This window comes from Xenopus tropicalis, chromosome 1 (assembly GCF_000004195.4).
Source record: "Xenopus tropicalis strain Nigerian chromosome 1, UCB_Xtro_10.0, whole genome shotgun sequence".
NCBI classification, from domain to species: Eukaryota; Metazoa; Chordata; class Amphibia; order Anura; family Pipidae; genus Xenopus; species Xenopus tropicalis.
In genome coordinates, this window is record NC_030677.2 from 201,450,759 (window position 1) to 201,473,702 (window position 22,944).

Genomic DNA, 22,944 nt, shown 5'->3' on the forward strand with positions numbered 1-22,944 from the left:
AAAACTGTACAGACCATCGTAGGCTTGTAGCGCTTTATAAATAGTTATACATACATACAAACATACATACATATATCACTGGTACCACTGGGCAGCTGTAAATGATGGGCTGGGCTAGACCAACTGCTGTCATTTTCTAGCTGTCTAGGTGGTCTCCTGGGTTCTTCCTCTGTAGCAACATGTAGAGGAATTAGGAAGGGCTGGAGTTTGTGGGCTATTATTTTAATCTTACAAAACGTGCATTGCAACAGTAAGAGGCAGCTGTTATTTGTTGGTTTTATTAGGTCATATTGTAAGAAAAAACATATTACATTGTATTATAAAATGTAGCATGTACAACGGAACCGTTATCTGAATAAATAACCTAAAGGTGACATCTAGAAGAACGTGAGTTTTGTATGTCCGGACAGTTCCCAGGTATTTGTTACGTTATTACAGAGAAGAAAATACAATATATTAGTCATATATTATGCCTTTATTATTCTTATGCCTTTTTCCAGTGTTAGGATTCACGCTTTAACAGTACAAAGGCGCCCATAATGGCCAACACCGCATACTGTGAAAAAACAAAAAGGAAAATAAAGGTTATTAGTTTATACTTGGACAGACATAAGAAATTCAACAATCAAATTAGCCAGTTTAGGTTCCCCACCAAAAAAAATTTCCACTCCCCCCAACCCCCAAAACATTGTGGGGGACCCAGGCCCCGCACAAAAAAGGAAATCACTTGCCACAACAGGGTTGGACTGGGGTTTGGAGGGCCCATCGGGACCTGTGCCCATAGCCTCCCCCCCGAGGGCCCCCCATAACGCCCCTCGCAAGGGCCCTCACCAGACGTCCTTCCCCGAGCGCGTAAATTTAACGCGTCGGGGCAGGAGTGGTCAGGCAGGGGGAGCGCCGCAGGGGTCGGGTCTGGGCCGCCGGGGCCCACAGAGATTTTTACCGTTGTCCCAGCGGCCCAGTCCGACCGTGTGCTACAAGCAATCATGGGTCATCTGCGACTGTGTGTGCATCATGTGTTGTGGGAACTCATGGGTCACCCACAGCCTCATCCTAATGGCCCCCCTGTTGCTCCAAGCCTTTGAGAAGGCGGGGTCTGCTTACTCTATTGTTACCCCACTGAATTCAGCCCTTATATTAACTATGAAAGTATGGAAATCCCTGTATCCTAAATATTTGCTATAGAGACTCAAGAAAGATTTGGTTTTGGCTTCAACATGCCAACTTGCCCATTGGCCAAAATGGTCAATGGTCTCCTTGTCCAGCCTAGTTCAGACCAACTCCAGGTCCCCTTAGAAGTAGCTGGTACAAAATCCTTTCACTTTAAAACCCCTCCCAAGGTCAGAAGAAAATCTCTGCCTACGCCAAAAGTTCCACAATAATTCTACCACCAATTTTGTTACTTATTTCCCATAATACTAGATGTTCTAGAATGTTTCACATTTCTCTCACATTAGGTCTGTGCCAACCCCTTTCCATGTAATGTCCCCATCCCCTTCCATAAATAAAATAAAGCTCCAACTTTAAATTCTCCCACAGCAAAAAGCTTGAAACTGCTATCAGAGGTTAATGTTCCAGACCTCTCTAAGGATAGATGCTCTAGATCCCTTGCACACAAAGCTTTCCCAATCCCATTCAACAGTCAAACAGGGTTAACATGAAGCATCTCTAAGTAGCCACATGCCCCACATCTCTGCCACATCTACGTGATATAGATCTCTCTTGTGGATTTGCTATTCTAGACCAAGGTTCCTAAAAAGTTACAGTATAATCAGGGGTAACCTACCAATACATCTTCAGCTGGTGACCATAAAATCTCAGCAGACCGGCACTGTCTGCTTTTGGGTACTTGCCATTATTTAGATATGAAAACCTTTGTTTAAAAGTGGGTGCTTCAGATATATTTCACAAAGGTATTACATTCCATTTCCACTGTAGCTTTGTTCTAAAACCTTCTAGAGCTAAAGAAGCATATCTAGATATCTAGATGACCCACAGCTATCCCAAAGCTCATAGCTAGAGAATCCCATCAAATATGGTTCTAAGGAAGAATCTACCTCTCATGCTACAGACTCACATGCAGCTACATCTGTGGGGCCACAGCTTGCACATCTATACCCTTACATTCCTACCATGGCTACTGTTCAAAGACCGGTACAAGGAAATACCAGTGAAGCCGATTTAGTAGTTAATTCTCCAGTGATCATGTAGCAATGGCCAGGGTTTATAGTACTGCAATCTTAGTAGCAAATAAGAAAAAATATTCAAGGTGATTTCTTTACCTACCTTAAATTTTGGGTAATCATTCATGACAATAGTGACCATACCAACATATGGCAAAAACCTGGAATAAAACAAGATAAATGCTATTATTTCAGCACATAATTGTAGCAGTACTGTATATTGGTATTGAACATCTCTGCTGGAATAGGGTAAACATAGGGATCATATACAAATGCTCTAAAGTGAATATTAATGCAATTCCTAAAGGCACTGGCAACCAAACACGCTTCCACATGGTTCCAAATGCATCAGTTCTGCCCTTTGTGATAAATAGAGTGCAACTGTGCCAACTGGTGCTGGGGATCCCTGGAACTATTGCCATCCTGGATCTGGCAGTAGCTCCATAGTAGCCCCCTCAATAGGAGCACCGGGCTTGCAAATAGATACAAAGACCATTACATGCAACTTGCATTCGTAAATGACCCTTTATGTGTCCTAGTGTACCCAATAATACATTTGTACAATACAATTGGACACTGAATAGCATCTGGGATTTTGGAATTGCCTTGCATGACTATGGAACAGGGTTGCCACCTTTTTAGTGAAACAATACCGGATGGGGCTGGGGGCAGGACTGCAAGGGGGAGGGTTGTGATGTAAATTGGAGGACCTGTGACATCACAGCAGAGTTATGATATCAAGGGGGTGGTGTCGAGCCAACATCAGTGGCGTGTCTGGTATGTACTGTAGCTAGGAATGTGAGAAAGGGGAGGATTAGCGGTGGGAATGGGGCAGATTTCCTTGTTATTACAAATTCACCAGCAAATACATTGGCTTGGCACCACATTCCTACTCTTCTGCAATTTACTGCCCACCATTAATCCGACCAACCTCCATGATGGACTGCATGGCCATCTTTAATTAGTTTTTTTATGTTTTCATAGTTGCCTCTGCGTGGCAGGGAGTAGGAAGTACAGGATCAGAGCCCACTGGGCAAGTCCAACCCCAGAGGGACATGATGTACGATACAGTGGTTCCTTAATGTACTTCTGCCCCTCACAGAAATATTATCTATATTATACGTATATCCTTTGTCATTATGCACTCATGTACACGCATATTTATGCGTTTCGATCCAGTAAGAACCGTTGTGTGCCTGTCTAACGCTGGAGTGAACTTCCCTACCTTGATTCACAACAGTCCTATAAACCATGGCTTCAGTAGGACTGTAACCCGCTACTAACCGGCCTCCCTAACTCCCATCTCTCCCCCCTACAGTCTATATTAAATACTGCTGCCAGAATTCTCCTCCTCTCATCCAGGAGAGTTCAGGCCCTTCCCCTGCTAAAGTCCTTATCATGGCTTCCTATTAAACACAGAATATTTTACAAACTCCTTCGCTTAACCTTCAAAGCCCTCCATTCCTCTGCTCCTCACTCCATCTCTTCCCTTGTGTCTCTGTACGTTCCTGGCCGACTCCTTCGTTCCTCGCAGAGCAATCGTTTGGTTGCCCCTCCCACTACTACTGCTGTTTCCCACCTTAACCCTTTCTGCCTTGCTGCCCCTCACATTGGGAATGCCCTCCCTGATTTCCTCCGGAGAGAATCCTCCCCCAGTCTTTTTTTTTTAAACTAAACTTAAAGACTGCCGTTTGGAGCACTCGTCCAGCACCTGATCTGGGAACTAGCACTTATATTGTAATGTCACCCACTGTGACCTACAGCACTTATATTTGCCTATTTGTGTCTGTAAGTTACCCCTCCCATATAGATTGTAAGCTCTACGGGGCAGGGACCTCCATCCTCTTGTGTCTTTGACGCTTATCTTTTATTTATTTGTATTTACTGTTATACTTTGTATTTATCTATTATTATCTTAATAACCCCCCGTTTGTATTAATGTATTGTACTGTACAGCGCTGCGTACATAAGTAGCACTTTATAAATAAAGATATACATACATACATACATGGGCCCCATGGAGCCCAAGGCAATAGATGGAGGTAGCAGGCTGAATGCTACGGTGTTGGACTCTCAGAACACTACAGCTAGGGGAGATAATATTTTAGGTTACTATAGCCATATGAATTAATGAGGGTCCTTTACATTAAGAGTATATAATGTTCCCTTCATAAGGTGGATACCCCCCCAATCTGAGCAGCACCTATTGTCTCCCATACATAATACATGGCTTGATACTCATTTTAAATTCAGCGAGCTCCTCCAGAGATTCCTTCTACAAATAGAATGTAACGTGGGCCCTGGGCTGGAACAGCAGACAAGCACAGGCACAAACAAGAGTTTACAATTTTATGTCTCATTAAACCTACAGCACAGCCCTGGCTCCTTACATGGAACGACTCTCTCCCTATCACTGCCGTTCTGTTTAGTAAACTGACAGAACCAGGGGAAAGTGACAGCAATATTAGAATTTATTTGTCATCTCCCAAAATGTCAGAAAACATTCATTCAGCTTTCCTGTACTGCTAGAAATGAGCATATAGATCATAGACATTATATTGTACCTTCTACTGTAAATTACTGTACTGAGCACATTCAAATATAAAGATTAGAAAGAGAAATTTAAGAATGAATGGATATATTTTACAATCATTTTCTATGGTTAGAAATTAGGGATGTAACGAATTCAGGATTTGGTTTGGGATTCAGCCAAGATTCTGTCTTTTTCAGCAGAATCCATGCAAATACTTAAAAATCACATGCGTAGTCCTTAACCCTTCATTATCCTAATCTCCATATATTCGGTTCAGTATTCAAATCTTTCACAAAGGATTCGCGGTTCAACCGGATCCTAAAATAGTGGATTTGGTGAATCCCTATTAGAAATACTGTTAAAAAAAATGTATTTCCAAAGTGGTGTTCATATACAATTCCTCAGTGACTTCTAATATCCTTATCATTTACAGTAGGGGGTACATTAGCCCTTATAATACATAAGTGATACTCAGAGTTCCCTGTATAACTCAGCCTGCAGCCTTGTGCCTTTATATGGTCACAGAACCCCTCAGTGACTGCTAATATCCTTATCATTTACAGTAGGGGGTACATTATCCCTTATAATACATGAGTGATACTCAGAGTTCCCTGTATAACTCAGCCTGCAGCCTTGTGCCTTTATATGGGCACAGAACCCCTCAGTGACTGCTAATATCCTTATCATTTACAGTAGGGGGTACATTATCCCTTATAATACATGAGTGATACTCAGAGTTCCCGGTATAACTCAGCCTGCAGCCTTGTGCTTTTATATGGTCACAGAACCCCTCAGTGACTGCTAATATCCTTATCATTTACAGTAGGGGGTACATTATCCCTTATAATACATGAGTGATACTCAGAGTTCCCTGTATAACTCAGCCTGCAGCCTTGTGCCTTTATATGGGCACAGAACCCCTCAGTGACTGCTAATATCCTTATCATTTACAGTAGGGGGTACATTATCCCTTATAATACATGAGTGATACTCAGAGTTCCCTGTATAACTCAGCCTGCAGCCTTGTGCCTTTATATGGGCACAGAACCCCTCAGTGACTGCTAATATCCTTATCATTTACAGTAGGGGGTACATTATCCCTTATAATACATGAGTGATACTCAGTGTTCCCTGTATAACTCAGCCTGCAGCCTTGTGCCTTTATATGGGCACAGAACCCCTCAGTGACTGCTAATATCCTTATCATTTACAGTAGGGGGTACATTATCCCTTATAATACATGAGTGATACTCAGAGTTCCCTGTATAACTCAGCCTGCAGCCTTGTGCCTTTATATGGGCACAGAACCCCTCAGTGACTGCTAATATCCTTATCATTTACAGTAGGGGGTACATTATCCCTTATAATACAGCTTGTATAAGTACAAACAGGGGCCTCGCTCACCTGTATCATAACTAGCACAACAACGAGTTGGCTGCCAGCAGAATGCTGGGAGTTGTAGTTCTGAAGGGGACAAAGTATCTAGAAATACAATGCATTAAGACAGATACGAAGGGGATCTTTGCAACCTTTTTTTGCTTGAATGACCAGAAAGCAATTAAGGAGATTTTTTTTTCCGTATTTTAAGCAGCACAAAAAGCAGCATCCGTGTATCCCGGAGCAACTGTCTTTACCTCCCTCTGCACTAAGTACTGAACCGAACATACATGCTCCATTTCTGCCCAGAGTTTTCCATGTACCTTGATGTTATGACTACTGATGTGGAGAATACACGGCGCCTTCCAACCTTGCTGGGTGCTAATCAATGTTTCATGCTCGGGGTGCCAAACACACCCAGGGAAGCAGCGGCTCGGCCCGGCTCCGGCTCCCTTTGGGTCAGACTGCTGAGTGCTTGGAACATGGGTCTTTACTTGGGAAATCACTGAGCAGTAAAGTGCTTAATAGGAGTGATTAAAGAGCTTTCGCCGAGGGTTGCCCTGCAGTCAGCTGAGTTACACGCTATAAATTCTCCTCTTTTGCCCTTTTATAAAACATACTTTTTGATGCTGCCCACCTAGCAAGTCAAGAGAGAAAACACTGGGTTTTTATTCCACTGGAATCTCATCTGAGCCGCGCAGCAAATTACACATTCCTTTTGGGCCAGCAATTCTCTCCGGAAGCTTCTCATACATATTATCGATCTGTCTGTGCTAAGAAGTCCAATACCCACAGAGATACAAGCGCTTTATCTGAGAGAACTGGATGTAATGTGCTGTAAGCAATTCTGTACACCGCAGACCAAAGGGAAATGTAAAGGGCCACGCCACATGCAGCCCAGTGATCACTAACCCAATGCCACGGGCTCATTTGTAAATGTAAAAGAAACATTCTAGACATAAAAGGGTCATTTATTACATGCAGGGAGAGGCACAAATGCAAAAAACGGGCGCAAATTTTTGCACCAAAACGGAGCACAGCAATCAGAATGGATACAGTGGTGTATGCATGAATGCAGTGCCGACTGATTCAGCAGCAATGTATTCATGAGAGGGTGGGAGGGGCATGAAGGCATCCTCCTTTCCACTCCACAACTTAGGGAGCACCCTATGGGCAGGTGGAAACCGGAATGCCTATTGGCTCTGCAGAGCAGTCACACCCAGGGTGCAAGTGCTTTCAGAGTTTGTGAATGTGTGCCTGGGGTATCTGTAAATGACCTGCAAATCAGTGTTCCAACATATATAATACGTGACAGATGGATGCCATTGATGTCAATGATTGCAGGAAGGGGAAAAATTGGTGTTACCCAATATGACATTAGCCTTAGGGAACCCCAAGAGCACCGCCTCCTCCCCAGCGCAAGTGTTAATTCCAGGACTCCCGACTGCCTGTGGCGACCCCTGTACTTTGAACCAGAAAAGCACAATAGACCACCAATTTCATGCTAGATGCCAGTCCAGACGTGGCGACTCGGGGGCCTCTGAGAATAGTGACAGTTACCACCCACATAAATAGCAAATAGACAGAATGTTCTTTGAGCATAACAAGCTATCCCCGTCAGGCTGTAATGTCCTAAATATATACAGAATATGTTTTCTCACGTAGAATCATGTACCATTTCATTCCAGTTCTATGGAATCAATTACAGAGCCCTGAGAAGAAAACTAAATCCCATCTGTTACAAAGAGGTTTTTGTATAAAGGAAAGCTGAATATGGGTTCACACTGCTCACATAATGCCGGAGTGCTGGGTTCAGTTAAACGCAATCCGTTCCATAGATGGCATCATTAAAGCTACACCCCATCCACGTGCCTTGGCTAACGATGTACCGTGGAATGTACCGCGCAGCGATTTCTTTGTAATTAACAATGGGTCTCAGGTGCCAGAACAATCTACTTAAGGCGGAACATTACTTTAGATGCACAATGACTGCCGCTGAATGGCCACTTATTCATTTCACTTCATGAAATACAGTTACGGATCACTGCGGCGTGTCAGAGAACTGCTTCATCCACAGCCAAAGCTACAAACACATGAACATTACAGTATATTCTGATATTTTATTGCACGACCTCCTGCTTTCAGGAAACCAGAGCGGTGTGCCAAAAGCAGAACTGACACACCAGCCTGTGTAAGAACCGACTCGGTACAAACCTCTACATTACAGTATTTAAATGTGTACTTTCAGAACAAGTGGTCTGTGCTCACAGTATCTGATACATTATACTTCTACGAGTCTCTGTACCAAAAAATCTAGAGAAAAATGCTCTTGTGCAGTCAGTATTCTTATCACAGTGCTACCGCTCCATTTCATGTTCAGCTATATGACTATACAATAACAATCTCCACCGCACTACAAAACACAGTACCTTCACTTATCTGTGCCACTCATTAACCTTTTCTTGATTATTTATGTGTGGTCTTTGCCTGCCTTCTTGCCTTGGGAAAGGCAAACAGGGAGGAATACATCAGTAATAAGTAAGGGGGAATGAGTTTAAAGCACAGAGTATTCCAGAAACACTGAAAGGAAAAACGTCAGTAAGAACAAAGCAGTACTACTCGCCCCCTACAGGAGGTAGTATCCTTCTACATAATTTGTCAGTGATTTTGTGATTAATACTTATTATTGCTCTCAAAGAAAACATCTAATCACGGTCACTATCACTTTGAGAAAGGTGGAGCAGGCAGTGACATACCAGTACAATGTTGCGTGCCATCTGAGAACCCACCTTCCCTTCCTATCCATGGCATCTTACAGCTGCCCCTCTGGCATTTGCCAGAACCCTCAGACTGCCACTCTGGGCTTGGACGTGATTGACCTCTACTCAGACTCCAGACTGATGGCATTGGGAACTGTACAACTATGATCCGGGCACTGTACAACTATGATCCGGGCACTGTACAACTATGATCCGGGCACTGTACAACTATGATCCGGGCACTGTACAACTATGATCCGGGCACTAGAGGGGGATCTACAGAGCAGCCCTAGGCTAATCACTGCCTCTGCTTCCAGTATATACGTGAGAATTTCTCCTTAACCCCTTAGCTGAAACGCTTTGCAGTGATGGAGACTTACCCCCGCGCTCTCCCCACAACATCCTTCTTTTCCAGCCAATTTTGCCCCTCCTTATATAATCCTCGGTCATCGACTTCATTGTTATCTCCTTTAGTGAGGAATTTGATATCTCCATTCTCCCTGAAAAAGAAGAACATCACAAATTTCTGTGTTGGTTAAAAGAAGAATAAAGAAGTACTGAAACAATAATAGAAGGGAGTATTAACCCCTTTATCATTTAATCCAGCCATGTCCAACATAACCAGGGGTATGCCTTGTTTTTAGGATTTGTATGTTGTGCCACCCCTGTTGTGGGAACTACACATCCCAGCATGCAAGTTGCTCTAACAGGCGTTGGATCATCTTCATTATTTTTTCAGTTTTTATTTATTTTACCCAGTTCTGTCCAACATTTCAGCTTTCACCCTTGGTGAGGTCGCCAAATGAGCAGATTTTTACCCAGTTTGGTCACTCACGCTCTGGGTCAAACTGGAATAATCAATGGTTTTGCCACAGGGCCAAGACTGAATCAGAATGGAGCCTAGGGAGACTCATAAAAGCCTTCATTCAATTGGATCTTCTAACATTTATAATAAATATCTGGTTCATTTGCAGCCAGGGACTGGTCAGACGGGCCATACATTGGCCAATAAACTTCGCTTTCAGACTGAAGAGGACAAACTTTTATTGGCCTGTGTATGCCCACCTTAATACTGTCTTGTACTGGACCTCTCCACCGACTCAGTTCTTATGAAAGTGCCAACCCAATTTAGCAACTCACCAGCTAAATTTAAGAGCCAAATACCTCCTCTCTCTTCTTTCTCCTGTTAGACTTTCTCAGGGCTCTCAGATATTCTGAGACCTTCTCTGTCCAACTCCAACTGTCCCCAGTCTTCAATAAGTCCCCATCTGTACTGTCCCAGGTCAGTGCTTCCCTCACCTTGATAACAATCATTACCTAAAGTTTAATCTTACTAACACTGGGTATCTTTACTTTCACCCCCCCAGGTGAGATCCTGTACCAAGACAGGTTTAAGGTGAGCATACACAGGCCAATAAAATGCCAATTCTAACTGGAGAGGACAATGTATGGGAACTTTTGAGTGGTCCGAATGTCTGGCTAAAAATCAATCAGTAGCGATGCATCAAATCCACTATTTTGGGATTTGGCCACATCCCGACTCCATTGTGAAAGATTCAGCCGAATCCTGAACAGAATCTGCACCTGTATTTGCATATGAAAATTAAGCTACCGAAGGTACATGTGTGGTAAATTCAACTTCCGTGTTTATGTGACAAAGTCATGTGATATTAAGGATTTGGTTTGACAAGACATGAATTCGAATCCTGCTGAAAAAGATTACGGAAGCAACATTGCACAAACCTGACATTCCAATGTACATAAATAAACTCTTTTTCGCCCCCTCCTCGCTTCCCCCCTAGCTTACAGACACATTTTTTGCAGAAATTAGATATGATTATACCTTTATTTTATTGTTGTTTGATAGAGGCAATAAAAAGATGATAATGTTTTTATTGGCTCTATCCAACAACAATAACCACACCAACAATAACCGACTGCCCCACTGCCATTGTAATAAAAGCACCAGCCATTACAGATCCTTCAAGCAGAAATATCTTAGATTCAACAATTACTTCTTAATGTTCTTCCCACACACGTTAATAATTAGTTACATTATTTCGGAGCAAACACAACATCATTTTGCCCTAGATGTGCAAGTAGTACGGGGAAGCAGCAATAAATTCCATACAATGGAGTTTAAGCACACAGAGCCTCACCCCCCCAAGGCTTCTGCCACAGTGGGAGTTCTGAAGGCGTCCGATTGTAGCGGCAGCCAAATTGCCTGCTGTAGGGGCGCCTCCCACTGGCATTAATGGGAAGCGCTGAGTCACCGGAGATTATCTGAGGTGGCACGGCCCTTTACAAGTGCCACCAATAAAAAAGAATCAATGACAACTCAATGGCTTTTTTATTTATAAGTACAAGACCGTAACTGAGCTTAATGGAAATGTTCTGGCTCTTGGCACATAATATTCCGACTCACGAGCACAGTGCAGGCAGAAGTTTAGACCAGTGGAGTGGTTGCTGCACTGTAGAAGCCACAGGAGTGTTCTTCTAGCACATAACTGCCTCCTTCTGACAGGCTGAAAAATGCTTGGACAGAGACCGTGCTTTAAAGAGATGGGAACATGACTTTCCACAAAATCGCTAAGCAGAAACATAACCATAAGTGGCTCTTACCGAAAGCTCTTAATATCCTCACCCTCCCAATTAAAGGAGAACTCATGATGTGCCTAACCCAGCACCTACCCACATCCTTGCTCCTCCCCCCGAGGGAATAAATACTGACAACTGTTGGTATAAGGAATTAAATTAAAGGGGAACATCAGCTTCTGAACCAAAATCTGTCAAAGGAGCAGTTAAAAATGAAACTGAGTAAAACAAAAAAGTTTTTAATATAGTTAGTCAGGCACAAATGTAATCTATAAAGGCTGGAGCGGGCAGATGTCTAACATAATAGTCAGAACACCACTTCCTCCTTTACAGCTCTCTAAGCTGTTAGCAGTCAGCAACCAATCAGTGACTTGAGGGGGGGGGGGGCATATGGGACATAACTGCCAGTTAGTTTGCTTCATGTTGTCCATAAAAATGTAAGGAGACATCAACAAACAACTTACTTTTCATGCACTTTGATGACCCTGTGAACAATCGGGATGTCTCTGCCCTCCACTTTAAACACTACAATTTCGCCTGCTCGAATGGGGTCTTCTTGGAAGTTCGTCAGGAACAGCAGATCCCCCCGATGGAAAGCCGGCTCCATGCTGCCACTGCGTGAAAATGAGACACAAGGCACGACTGGATAAGTGTCACAGAGGTAAAGAAGACCATTCCTTATTGTAATTCCATGGGGCTAAAGTGATAAGTGGCACAAAGTTTTTTCAGGTCTAGTAACCCATAGCAACCATACAAGGGTTGGGGCACCTCCATGGGCCACAAACATTGGCCAAATGGATTTGTCATCTTATTCAATCAAAATGTTTTGATCAGATTCCTGTGAAAACCTTGATGTGTTTTAGACCCACACATACTATTAAGCTGGGCGTATATTGAAAGATCTGCTGGTTTAGCGACATCGACTTTAGATACAGGTCGTCACCCTGACAAGATTTTCAAACCTGTCCAATCAATATCTAGCTAATTTTTGCCCAGATATCGGCAAATAAGCTGCTGACTTTTTGCCCAGATACAAGGGCAAATAAGCTGCTGACTTGGACTGAAGGAGCCAAATTAGCAGCTAAATTCTGCCCGTGTATGGCCACCTTTAGATGAGTGCCAAAGTGATCAACCAATAGCTGCCCATAAATGCCAACAGAGAAAGCCAACATTTGATTGGCTGCTATGGATGAAAGGGCTGGGGCAATCAATCCATATATGCTGATAGAAGTGGAGAGGGTGCCAGGGCCACCGACTTCAACCTTGGCCACCTCCTGCCTTCTATAAACCTCATACTCATTTTCATACCCAAAGTGGCTGCTTCAGTGGAAGTACAGCCCAGTCCCTGGTAAACAAAACAAAATATTACTCGGCACGTACCTCAGCACGACGACTATTGGACTCTCGCTTCCGGTCACCACTATGAGGCCTTTCCATATCATTAGAGCTGAAGATACTATCATGGCAAAATTCAGAACCTGGTAGTAGAGCTGCACAGACACAAACAATGGCAAACGGGTCACATGATATAGAGAGAGACACATCGAGATGAAATATTAGGGCGATACACTAGACATTCGGAAAGCTCTAAATAGAGATGCTGAGAAGCCTAGTATAATGGTTCCCAAACCGTGGGACTGGGGGGCCAATACCTATTTGCTTTTCCCATGGGGGTTTATGAAAACTTAATTGCTGTCCAAATTATTCTCGGATCCGTGCCGTACACATTCAGGTATGGGATCCCTTATCCAGAAACCCTTTATCCAGAAAGCTCCTGATCCTGATCTAATGTCGGATGCTTAAACCTCAGAGCTATTAAACATCAGACGGCAATTTGTTCTGCAGATAAATAGGTCATTAGACAGAGAATCCGTATGCAACATGCCTGCTGGCTCTGTCTAATATACCCCAAAGCTCTGCAGTGTCAGTGTTAAATCTGAGCCACTTGCTTCTGCTCTGGACTCCAATTTCCAATGCCACTGACCTGCCACTGAACAAATCCCAGCATTCTCAGCGGGGGAACAACAAATCCCAGCATTCTCAGCGGGGGAACAACAAATCCCAGCATTCTCAGCGGGGGAACAACAAATCCCAGCATTCTCAGCGGGGGAACAACAAATCCCAGCATTCTCAGCGGGGGAACAACAAATCCCAGCATTCTCAGCGGGGGAACAACAAATCCCAGCATTCTCAGCGGGGGAACAAAAACAAACGCTCATGGACTCTGCAACTGATACTGATCTTGCCAATATGCCATGTTGCTGGCCCCAAAACACCTGGCCAGTTGTCATTATTGGGCCTGGCAGGGGTGAATTGAATTTCTGGGGGATCTGGCACCTTCACCACAGTACAGTGAGGGCAAATAAAGATCCCCCAACTGAAAGAGACATACCTTGAATGCATAAAAGCTGGGTTCACTTTCACACTCTACTGCAGGTTTATTTGCCCCCTTTTCCACCCTGCACTTTTAATTGTGCCATTTAAAGCAATGGGGAAAAAGCACAATTCCACCGATTCCAGGCATCGCTGTAATGCAGCAGAATGGCGAGGAGCTAGAAGTCAGGCCTGGCGACCTGCTAAGAAGGCTGTGACGGATCGTACGGTACCAGCTCGTTCCTCCGGGACCAGAATAACAAGGTAGAATTCCATAAAGCCACAAACTGCTGTCTAAGCGCCTGCAATATAATATAATATATATATACCGGGGGCAGTGTGCAGGGACTGAGAATGAAGCCACAGAGTGGCGAGCCATGCCAAGAGACTGGAACAGGCAAGGTGCCAACACACTGAATGATATAGTCACTCATTGACTCCCTGCAGTGCCCCCCCCCGTGTCCGACAGACGCACGGCTAACGGCGTGATATGAATTAGTGTCTCACTGTACCACAAACACAATATTTAGCCTTACAGCTATTGGGGGATTATTATACAGCTGATAAAGCGATGAATGGAGACTTGGTACTTTGTAACCTGGCTCACACTGCATGAAAGCTACTGGCAATGCTGAACCTTTTTCTTTTTAAAAAGCCCCAAAATTATAATTTTATTAGGGTTTATCTTGTAACTTCTCCCAAATACCCACTGCCCCTTGTCAACAGGGCATATTCTTATACTCTGGCTCTTTTAATTAACATCATAACTTAGCACTTTGAACAGGTTCTCTTGAGCCCACTAGAAATTCTGATAGTAAAGGAACGTGGCAATACCCTGCTAATGCAAATAGGTACATGCTTGTAATAAACCGGGCCTAGGCCTTAAAGGGAAACTATACCCCCAAGCAATGTAGGTCTCTATATAAATATATTGCATAAACAGCTCATATGTAAAACCCTGCTTCATCTAAATAAACAATTTTCATAACAATATACTTTATTAGTAGTATGTGCCATTGGGTAATCCTAAATAGAAAACTGCCATTTTAAATACTAAAGGCCGCCCCCTGGGATCATAGGATTCACAGTGCACACAAACAAGCCAAGGCACACATACATGCATGGCCCATCAGCCAATGAATGGGCAGAGTTCTGCCTTTTACTCCCACACTACTTCCTGTTACAGGTAGAGCTGCATCACTTCCTGTCAGCTGATCTCTGAGGGAGCACCACTAAATGGAGGCTGAAGGGAAAGGATGTAAAAGGGCAATATTTACTGATATATATATTCCAGTTTGGGGAGATTCTTTAATAGGCCACTTAACATAATATAAACTATCTGTTGGTTAAGTATTCATTCTGGGGGTATAGTTTCCCTTTAAAGCAGCCATTAAATTAAAAAAAACAAAAACAAACTCATACTCACATTAGCAATGCCCACCTCAGCCACATTCTTATATTCCGACAATCCTGCCCTGGGCCATATTCTGGTACCCCTCAACTAGGCCAGACCCTCACACACTAACCATCTTCCTCATGAGCACCTCAACAGGGCCCTGGGCTCCGTCACTATGGTCAGATATACTGTAGGAGTGCCACTGGGTATTTCAATTGCACATTTATTGTTCCATTAACTTGCTGTTTTCTGAACAACTATCTCTAATTCTGTCCCTTTCCCAAAAATATCAGCCACATGCTAAAAAATATAAACGGACTTGGAAATGTAAGCACTTGCCAATAATTTACAGAGCTATAAAACAACTGGGCCAGGGAATGATGCTTTTTGTAGGCTTCATTTGTACCAGAGTATGCTGGTTAGCCCTTACACCAGGGATCCCTAAAATATGGGTCCCCATTTTTATCATTTATGAATAATACAATGTGTTCCTTCTACAAGTAAATACCAATAAAAATAAAGTGCATATCGAATTCGAAGACAAATTGTAGGTTATAAAGCCGATTCTTAAATGTACTCTGAGAAAACCTGGATTTAGATGGCCATAAATGACCAGATTTGTTGGGCAGTACAGGTATGGCCACTCTTAGTACTGTTCCAACTAATAACCCTGCACATCGGCAGATTGTGGATTATCATCCCTGATGGAAGATTTCTGCCGGTTAGCCAAAAGGAATTAAATGTTCCAACCGTTTAGGCATTTGGCCAAAACAGAACAACGAAGAGGTGGCCTTGCACAGGTATGTCCCCTCGTTCATGTCCAGTGGCCAATCGGATGCATAACGCACGGGGCAGGTCCGTGTATGGCCACCTTCAGGAGATCATTGCTGATATAAAGAGATTCCTTCCAGCATTCATCAATAAAGCAAGATCAAAAGATCAGGCAGTACAACAAATCTAAGGCTTCTGGAAAAGAAAAAGCCATAACCCAAAGCTATAAAAAGGTAAACACTCAAGAGCAAATAACCCACAAAATACCAGCAAAGTCTTGGTTGAAGCCATCATGATATATCTGCATTATACAGGCCAAAGCTACGAGCGGCAGAGCCGGCACCGCAATATCTCAGGGGGAAGTCCAAGGACTAAGAACAAATCTGGACTGAGCTTTGGGCTTAGTGTGGCGCTGTCTAATGTCTGTGGTACCAGCCTTGTACTGGCTGTGAAAGCAAATGTGTGTGAGAGAGAGAAAGAAAGGAGAGAGAGAGAAAGAAAGGAGAGAGAGAGAAAGAAAGGAAAGAGAGAGAGAAAGAAAGAAAGAAAGAAAGAAAGAAAGAAAGAAAGAAAGAAAGAAAGAAAGAAAGAAAGAAAGAAAGAAAGAAAGAAAGAAAGAAAGAAAGAAAGGAGAGAGAGAGTGAGAGAAAGAAAGAACAAGAAAGAGAGTGAGAGAAAGAGACTAACTGCTGGTATGTGTGACTGTATGGAGGCCTCCCGGGGGGCCCAGACCAGCAATTACAGGATTATTCAGAGTTGGGAAGTACAAGCTTTTTCTCTGGTTTTATTTCATGCCATTTTTCCTCTCAGTTGTTAAATCAATCTAATTCTGGGCACGGTAGGGCGGCATATTGTTGGCACCAGCAGTACTGCACTGAAATGTGTTCTCTTAAGATGTGTGCGAAATGCTAATTACTAAAGTGATGTCGTACATAGTGTTTGGTTACCCAGTGCCGCGGTGGCACATCCATAACTACCCTGTTTGGTTATTAAAGGACAAGGAAAGGCTAAGTCACTTGGGGGAGCCAAAATGTTAGGCACCCCCAAGTGACTTTAATCGCTTACCTGATACCCCGTGCTAGTGCCCCTGTTAGTAGAAAACAGCCCCAGCCCGGGGTACCTGCAGCGCTTCCTTCTTCCGGCTTCGTTTTGCCGGGACCCCACGGCCGGCGCATGCACAGTAGAGTAAAAAGCCAACTTCTCTGTTAAAGTTCCACTATTCACTCTACTGCGCATGCGCGCGCACTGAAGCCGGAAGGAAGAAACGCTACAGGTACCCCGAGCTGGGGCTGTTCTCTCCGTACAGGAGCACCAGCCCGGGGTAAAAGGTAGGCGCTTTAAGTCACTTGGGGGTGCCTAACATTTTGGCACCCCCGAGTGACTTTGCCTTTCCTTGTCCTTTAATGATAATGAGAATTTTACACAATACCGCAACTTAGTACAAAATCAGCCTGCGTTACTTTCTATCCACAGGCCATTCATGGAGTACCCTACAGCTACAACTATACTACAGGCACCATCTCTCCCTACTATACCTGCTATCCCACAGCCCCAGTCCCTTCCCAGAGGCTATTATCCCCCCACTGCTACTACAGGCACCATCTCTCCCTACTATACCTGCTATCCCACAGCCACAGTCCCTTCCCAGAGGCTATTATCCCCCCACTGCTACTATAGGCACCATCTCTCCCTACTATACCTGCTATCCCACAGCCCCAGTCCCTTCCCAGAGGCTATTATCCCACTGCTACTATAGGCACCATCTCTCCCTACTATACCTGCTATCCCACAGCCCCAGTCCCTTCCCAGAGGCTATTATCCCACTGCTACTATAGGCACCATCTCTCCCTACTATACCTGCTATCCCACAGCCCCAGTCCCTTCCCAGAGGCTATTATCCCCCCACTGCTACTATAGGCACCATCTCTCCCTACTATACCTGCTATCCCACAGCCCCAGTCCCTTCCCAGAGGCTATTATCCCCCCACTGCTACTATAGGCACCATCTCTCCCTACTATACCTGCTATCCCACAGCCCCAGTCCCTTCCCAGAGGCTATTATCCCACTTCTACTATAGGCACCATCTCTCCCTACTATACCTGCTATCCCACAGCCACAGTCCCTTCCCAGAGGCTATTATCCCCCCACTGCTACTATAGGCACCATCTCTCCCTACTATACCTGCTATCCCACAGCCCCAGTCCCTTCCCAGAGGCTATTATCCCACTGCTACTATAGGCACCATCTCTCCCTACTATACCTGCTATCCCACAGCCCCAGTCCCTTCCCAGAGGCTATTATCCCACTGCTACTATAGGCACCATCTCTCCCTACTATACCTGCTATCCCACAGCCCCAGTCCCTTCCCAGAGGCTATTATCCCCCCACTGCTACTATAGGCACCATCTCTCCCTACTATACCTGCTATCCCACAGCCCCAGTCCCTTCCCAGAGGCTATTATCCCACTGCTACTATAGGCACCATCTCTCCCTACTATACCTGCTATCCCACAGCCCCAGTCCCTTCCCAGAGGCTATTATCCCCCCACTGCTACTATAGGCACCATCTCTCCCTACTATACCTGCTATCCCACAGCCCCAGTCCCTTCCCAGAGGCTATTATCCCACTGCTACTATAGGCACCATCTCTCCCTACTATACCTGCTATCCCACAGCCCCAGTCCCTTCCCAGAGGCTATTATCCCCCCACTGCTACTATAGGCACCATCTCTCCCTACTATACCTGCTATCCCACAGCCCCAGTCCCTTCCCAGAGGCTATTATCCCACTGCTACTATAGGCACCATCTCTCCCTACTATACCTGCTATCCCACAGCCCCAGTCCCTTCCCAGAGGCTATTATCCCCCACTGCTACTATAGGCACCATCTCTCCCTACTATACCTGCTATCCCACAGCCCCAGTCCCTTCCCAGAGGCTATTATCCCACTGCTACTATAGGCACCATCTCTCCCTACTATACCTGCTATCCCACAGCCCCAGTCCCTTCCCAGAGGCTATTATCCCCCCACTGCTACTATAGGCACCATCTCTCCCTACTATACCTGCTATCCCACAGCCACAGTCCCTTCCCAGAGGCTATTATCCCCCCACTGCTACTATAGGCACCATCTCTCCCTACTATACCTGCTATCCCACAGCCCCAGTCCCTTCCCAGAGGCTATTATCCCCCCACTGCTACTATAGGCACCATCTCTCCCTACTATACCTGCTATCCCACAGCCCCAGTCCCTTCCCAGAGGCTATTATCCCCCCACTGCTACTATAGGCACCATCTCTCCCTACTATACCTGCTATCCCACAGCCCCAGTCCCTTCCCAGAGGCTATTATCCCACTGCTATTATCATGTCAGTTCCCCTTTAATATAATCCTACTGTTGCAGAATGCCATACATAGCGCATAGCAGTGCCATATGGTAACCTGAAAACAAATGAAAGTGCATTTTTGTTTATTTTAAGTTATAATAAAAAAATTTCTGGATACAAAAATGCATTTAGACATTTCTTTACTTTGTTTCTACTGTTCAAATTACATATTTTCTTAGTTATTAAACCAACTGAGTATAAAGTAAAACAGCCTGTTAGCGGCATATTGGTCTCACTCTAACTGCACACTGACAATCCCAATTGAGTACAACATACAGCTTTCCAACCATCCCTGAACTACAACTCCCAGCATCCCCAGCTGTAGGCACCTGTTCCCTGGGATAAGGACAGACATGTGTCATTATTATAACAAAGCGTATTACTCAGTGCCATTATTACTGTAAGGAATAAAGTAATGAAGTTAGTGAGACAGTAAGGGGCAGTAACTGAATGAGGGAGCTGGCAGTGCCCGGCTGCGATACGGAGATTACACCCTGCCGGTAGGGGCTGCCCTGTTTGCCCCCGGTGCTACCCACCTGCCTCTTGTTCATCCTCCGAAGGTCCCCGAACAGGTCCATGGTGGCTGTGTCTATGCCAGGCGCTGGGCAGCCGGGGGCATGGGGCTGGGCGGCAGCTCAGTCACTGGCAGGGGAATAGGAGGTGCCTGCCCGCTGCCAACATCCAGCCCTCCCTTCTGGCTTTTCGCTTCATCCATGTGGTTCTCTTTCATAGGGCGCCAGCAAAGCAGCATGGGATGTGTAGTTCCGAGACCTCCCCCTTAGGTGCGATCCGGCGGTGTAAAGACTACCAATCCCGTCATGCACCGCGGGTCCCGGGTTGAATAGAGTTTTACATGCTGTGTTTCATTGTGTCCCTGAGAAACACGTGTTCTGCCCCCAGAGACCGGGCTTCTAGGGGGCGGGGAGGGAGGGACGAGTAAATAAACACCGGAAGGAGCGGTTAGGAGCGCAGTTAAGCAGACATGGCTGCCTGGGGCTGAATTAAGCAGCTTCCTTATAATGAGCAGAGAGGAATATAATGTATTTCCCCTAGTGACCAGCTGCTCAGTTGGGGTAGGGTCAGTTACCTGGGGCCCCCCAGCCTACCTGCAATGCTAGGGGCCAATGGCCAACCTTCCAGGCACTGCATCTGGTTCTGTCAGTCCTACAGGGAATATCAGGAGCTGAATGGCCTGGGTACTTATTCAGCTGTAGGTTCCCAAGCCTCTCACTGCTGGCAGTTGGAGTTATTAGGGACATGGTTATAAAGATGGAAAAATATTATCTGCCCACAGTCTGGAGATTTGTAGGGAAACGGCATCTTTAGAATCATATTTAAGTGCAATTTATTGTTGGTTTCATAACTGTAGAATGGCGATCCAGTCTAGATATTTACTCTTGCTGATCTTTCTGTTCTAGCCCTCTGCATCTTCCAGTCTGTCATTCAAACAACTGCCTGGTTGCTAGAGTAAAGGTGGCCATACACACACCGATAATATCGTACGTAACCTCGTTTCGTACGATATGCGGTGCGTGTATGGTATGTCGGCGAGTCGACCAATATCGCAGGAAGCTGCTGATATCAGCTGACTCGCCGATTGGACCAGTTTGAAAATTTTGATTGGGCGCCATAGAAGGCGCCTGACCAAAATCTCCCTTCAGCGCTGAATCGGCAGAAGGAGGTAGAAATCCTATTGTTTCTACATCCTTACCTGCCGATTCAGCCCTGACTGGTGTGTGGCGGATCTGACGATGTTTCGTGCGACCGATGGTCACACGAAACATCATCAGATCGCCATGTGTATGGCCAGCTTAAGTGGGACCATGACAACCAATTTATAGTTTATTTACCAAATTCAGGGGAGATGTATCACACTGTATCACCAGCATTCATTGGTTTATATTGGCTACAGGCCCCGTTAAAGGGAGATTTCTGTAGGGAGTATGAATTATTGCAGCCGTTACAAGGCTTGAGAAATCAGTACACTTGGGTTTAGCTCTCTGGGTGCCTCTCTTAATCCATTTCTGGTTCATCCACTCCCTAAACTGTAGGCTAAAGGCAGAGCGCCTGGAACCCCTTATACGTGTAATATGTATGTGTGAATAAACCTATGGGGATTTGTTCCATAATTTCTTATTCTGAATGCATTTTAAGATCTATATGAGGAGGATCGGGGATCATATACTGTATATAACATTTGGCCGTCAGACACAACAAAATGCTTGAACTCCTAAAAACCTGCAGATTTTGCTGTATACCAGTGATCCCCAACCAGTGGCTCAGGGGCAACATGTTGCTCCCCAACCCCTTGGATGTTGCTCTCAGTGCCCCCAAACCAGGGAGTTATTTTTGAATTCCTGACTTGGGGGCAAGTTTTGGTTGAATAAAAACAAGATTTCCTACCAAATAAAGCCCCTGTAAGCTGATAGGGTGCATAGAGGCCCCTAATAGCCAATCTTAGCCCTTATTTGGCTCCTCCATGAACTTTTATGATGCTTGTGTTGCTCTCCAAGTCTTTTTACCTTTGATTGTGGCTCACAAGTAGGAAAGGTTGGGGACCCCTACTGTATATTATGGTGGGGGGGTCTCCAGTTGGAGAAGTTTTAGTGACAGTTCTGCAACTCTAAGGGGTGTATTTATTAACATTGAGCCCAAACATCACCAGTATAGTTGCCCATAGGAATTAGATTTAAATGGTCACATAGAAAACAAAAGCAAAGATCTGATTGGTTGTTATGGGCAAAATCACCAGTGATTTTTGCCTCTAATGTTGGAAAGAACATAAGTGTAAATGTTCATCGTTTTCCCCCAAATGTACAAACTGCCTGTGTGTGCCAACGGATGTGCGCCCAGGGTTGATTGTCTGAGAAGAACATTTAGATATACAAAGCTGGGAATTCCCGTAAAGCTGTCATCATCAGCGCCTAGGGGCTTATTTAGCTCCTTTTCCCTCCATTCCAGGCAGGGAAAGAAAAGTATGGTGGAACATTCCCTACATTCCCCCACAACACTGAAAGATAAAGTGGCTTTACACACTGCTATATATCCCACACAGCGGAACATGCCGCAGAGCAGAAAAGTGAGTGCCGTGTTGCCGTGCTGAGCTGAATGCTCCGTTCTGCAGGGCTGAAATGAGTTTTAATTGATTTTCCAACTAGAATTGAATAAGTGCCATTATTTTATGCCTGCCAGCTGGGCCAGTCATTGTAATATCCTCTTCTGTTTAGTTCTGGACCGAGACACCTGCGAGCACCACTTCATTTTATATGTGTTTCAGTCAAAGTGCTGAGAGCTCCAGGGAAGTGTGAATGTTTATGAAATAAGATCTAGACGCCTACTAAGGCTAAGGATAAAGAGCCTTGTAACTATAACAACCCCCCAGTTCCTTAGCTTTGTAGTTGAGCAGTGCCATCAAGGCTCTCGGAATATGAATTTAATAAGGAACACCAAAAAATGTAAGTGTTTTTAAGTAGTTCAAATATAATGTACTGGTAAAAGTTGTGTGTTTGTTTCAGAAAGACTACTATAGTTTATATAAATACCCTGCTGTGTATCCAAGGGGGCAACCAT

At 44.7% G+C, this 22,944-nt stretch overlaps 1 protein-coding gene across 1 annotated transcript; it reads right to left on the bottom strand.

Annotated features, from left to right (window-relative positions):
• Positions 1–262: 262 nt before the first annotated feature.
• On the bottom strand, positions 263–20,048 carry sec11c (SEC11 homolog C, signal peptidase complex subunit). Its single transcript, NM_001005129.2, is given in 6 exon segments — positions 263–556; positions 2,287–2,344; positions 9,233–9,352; positions 11,912–12,061; positions 12,828–12,937; positions 19,911–20,048. Coding segments are annotated over 6 exon segments (534 nt in total). The 5' UTR covers positions 19,953–20,048; the 3' UTR covers positions 263–502.
• Between the last annotated feature and the right edge of the window lie 2,896 nt (positions 20,049–22,944).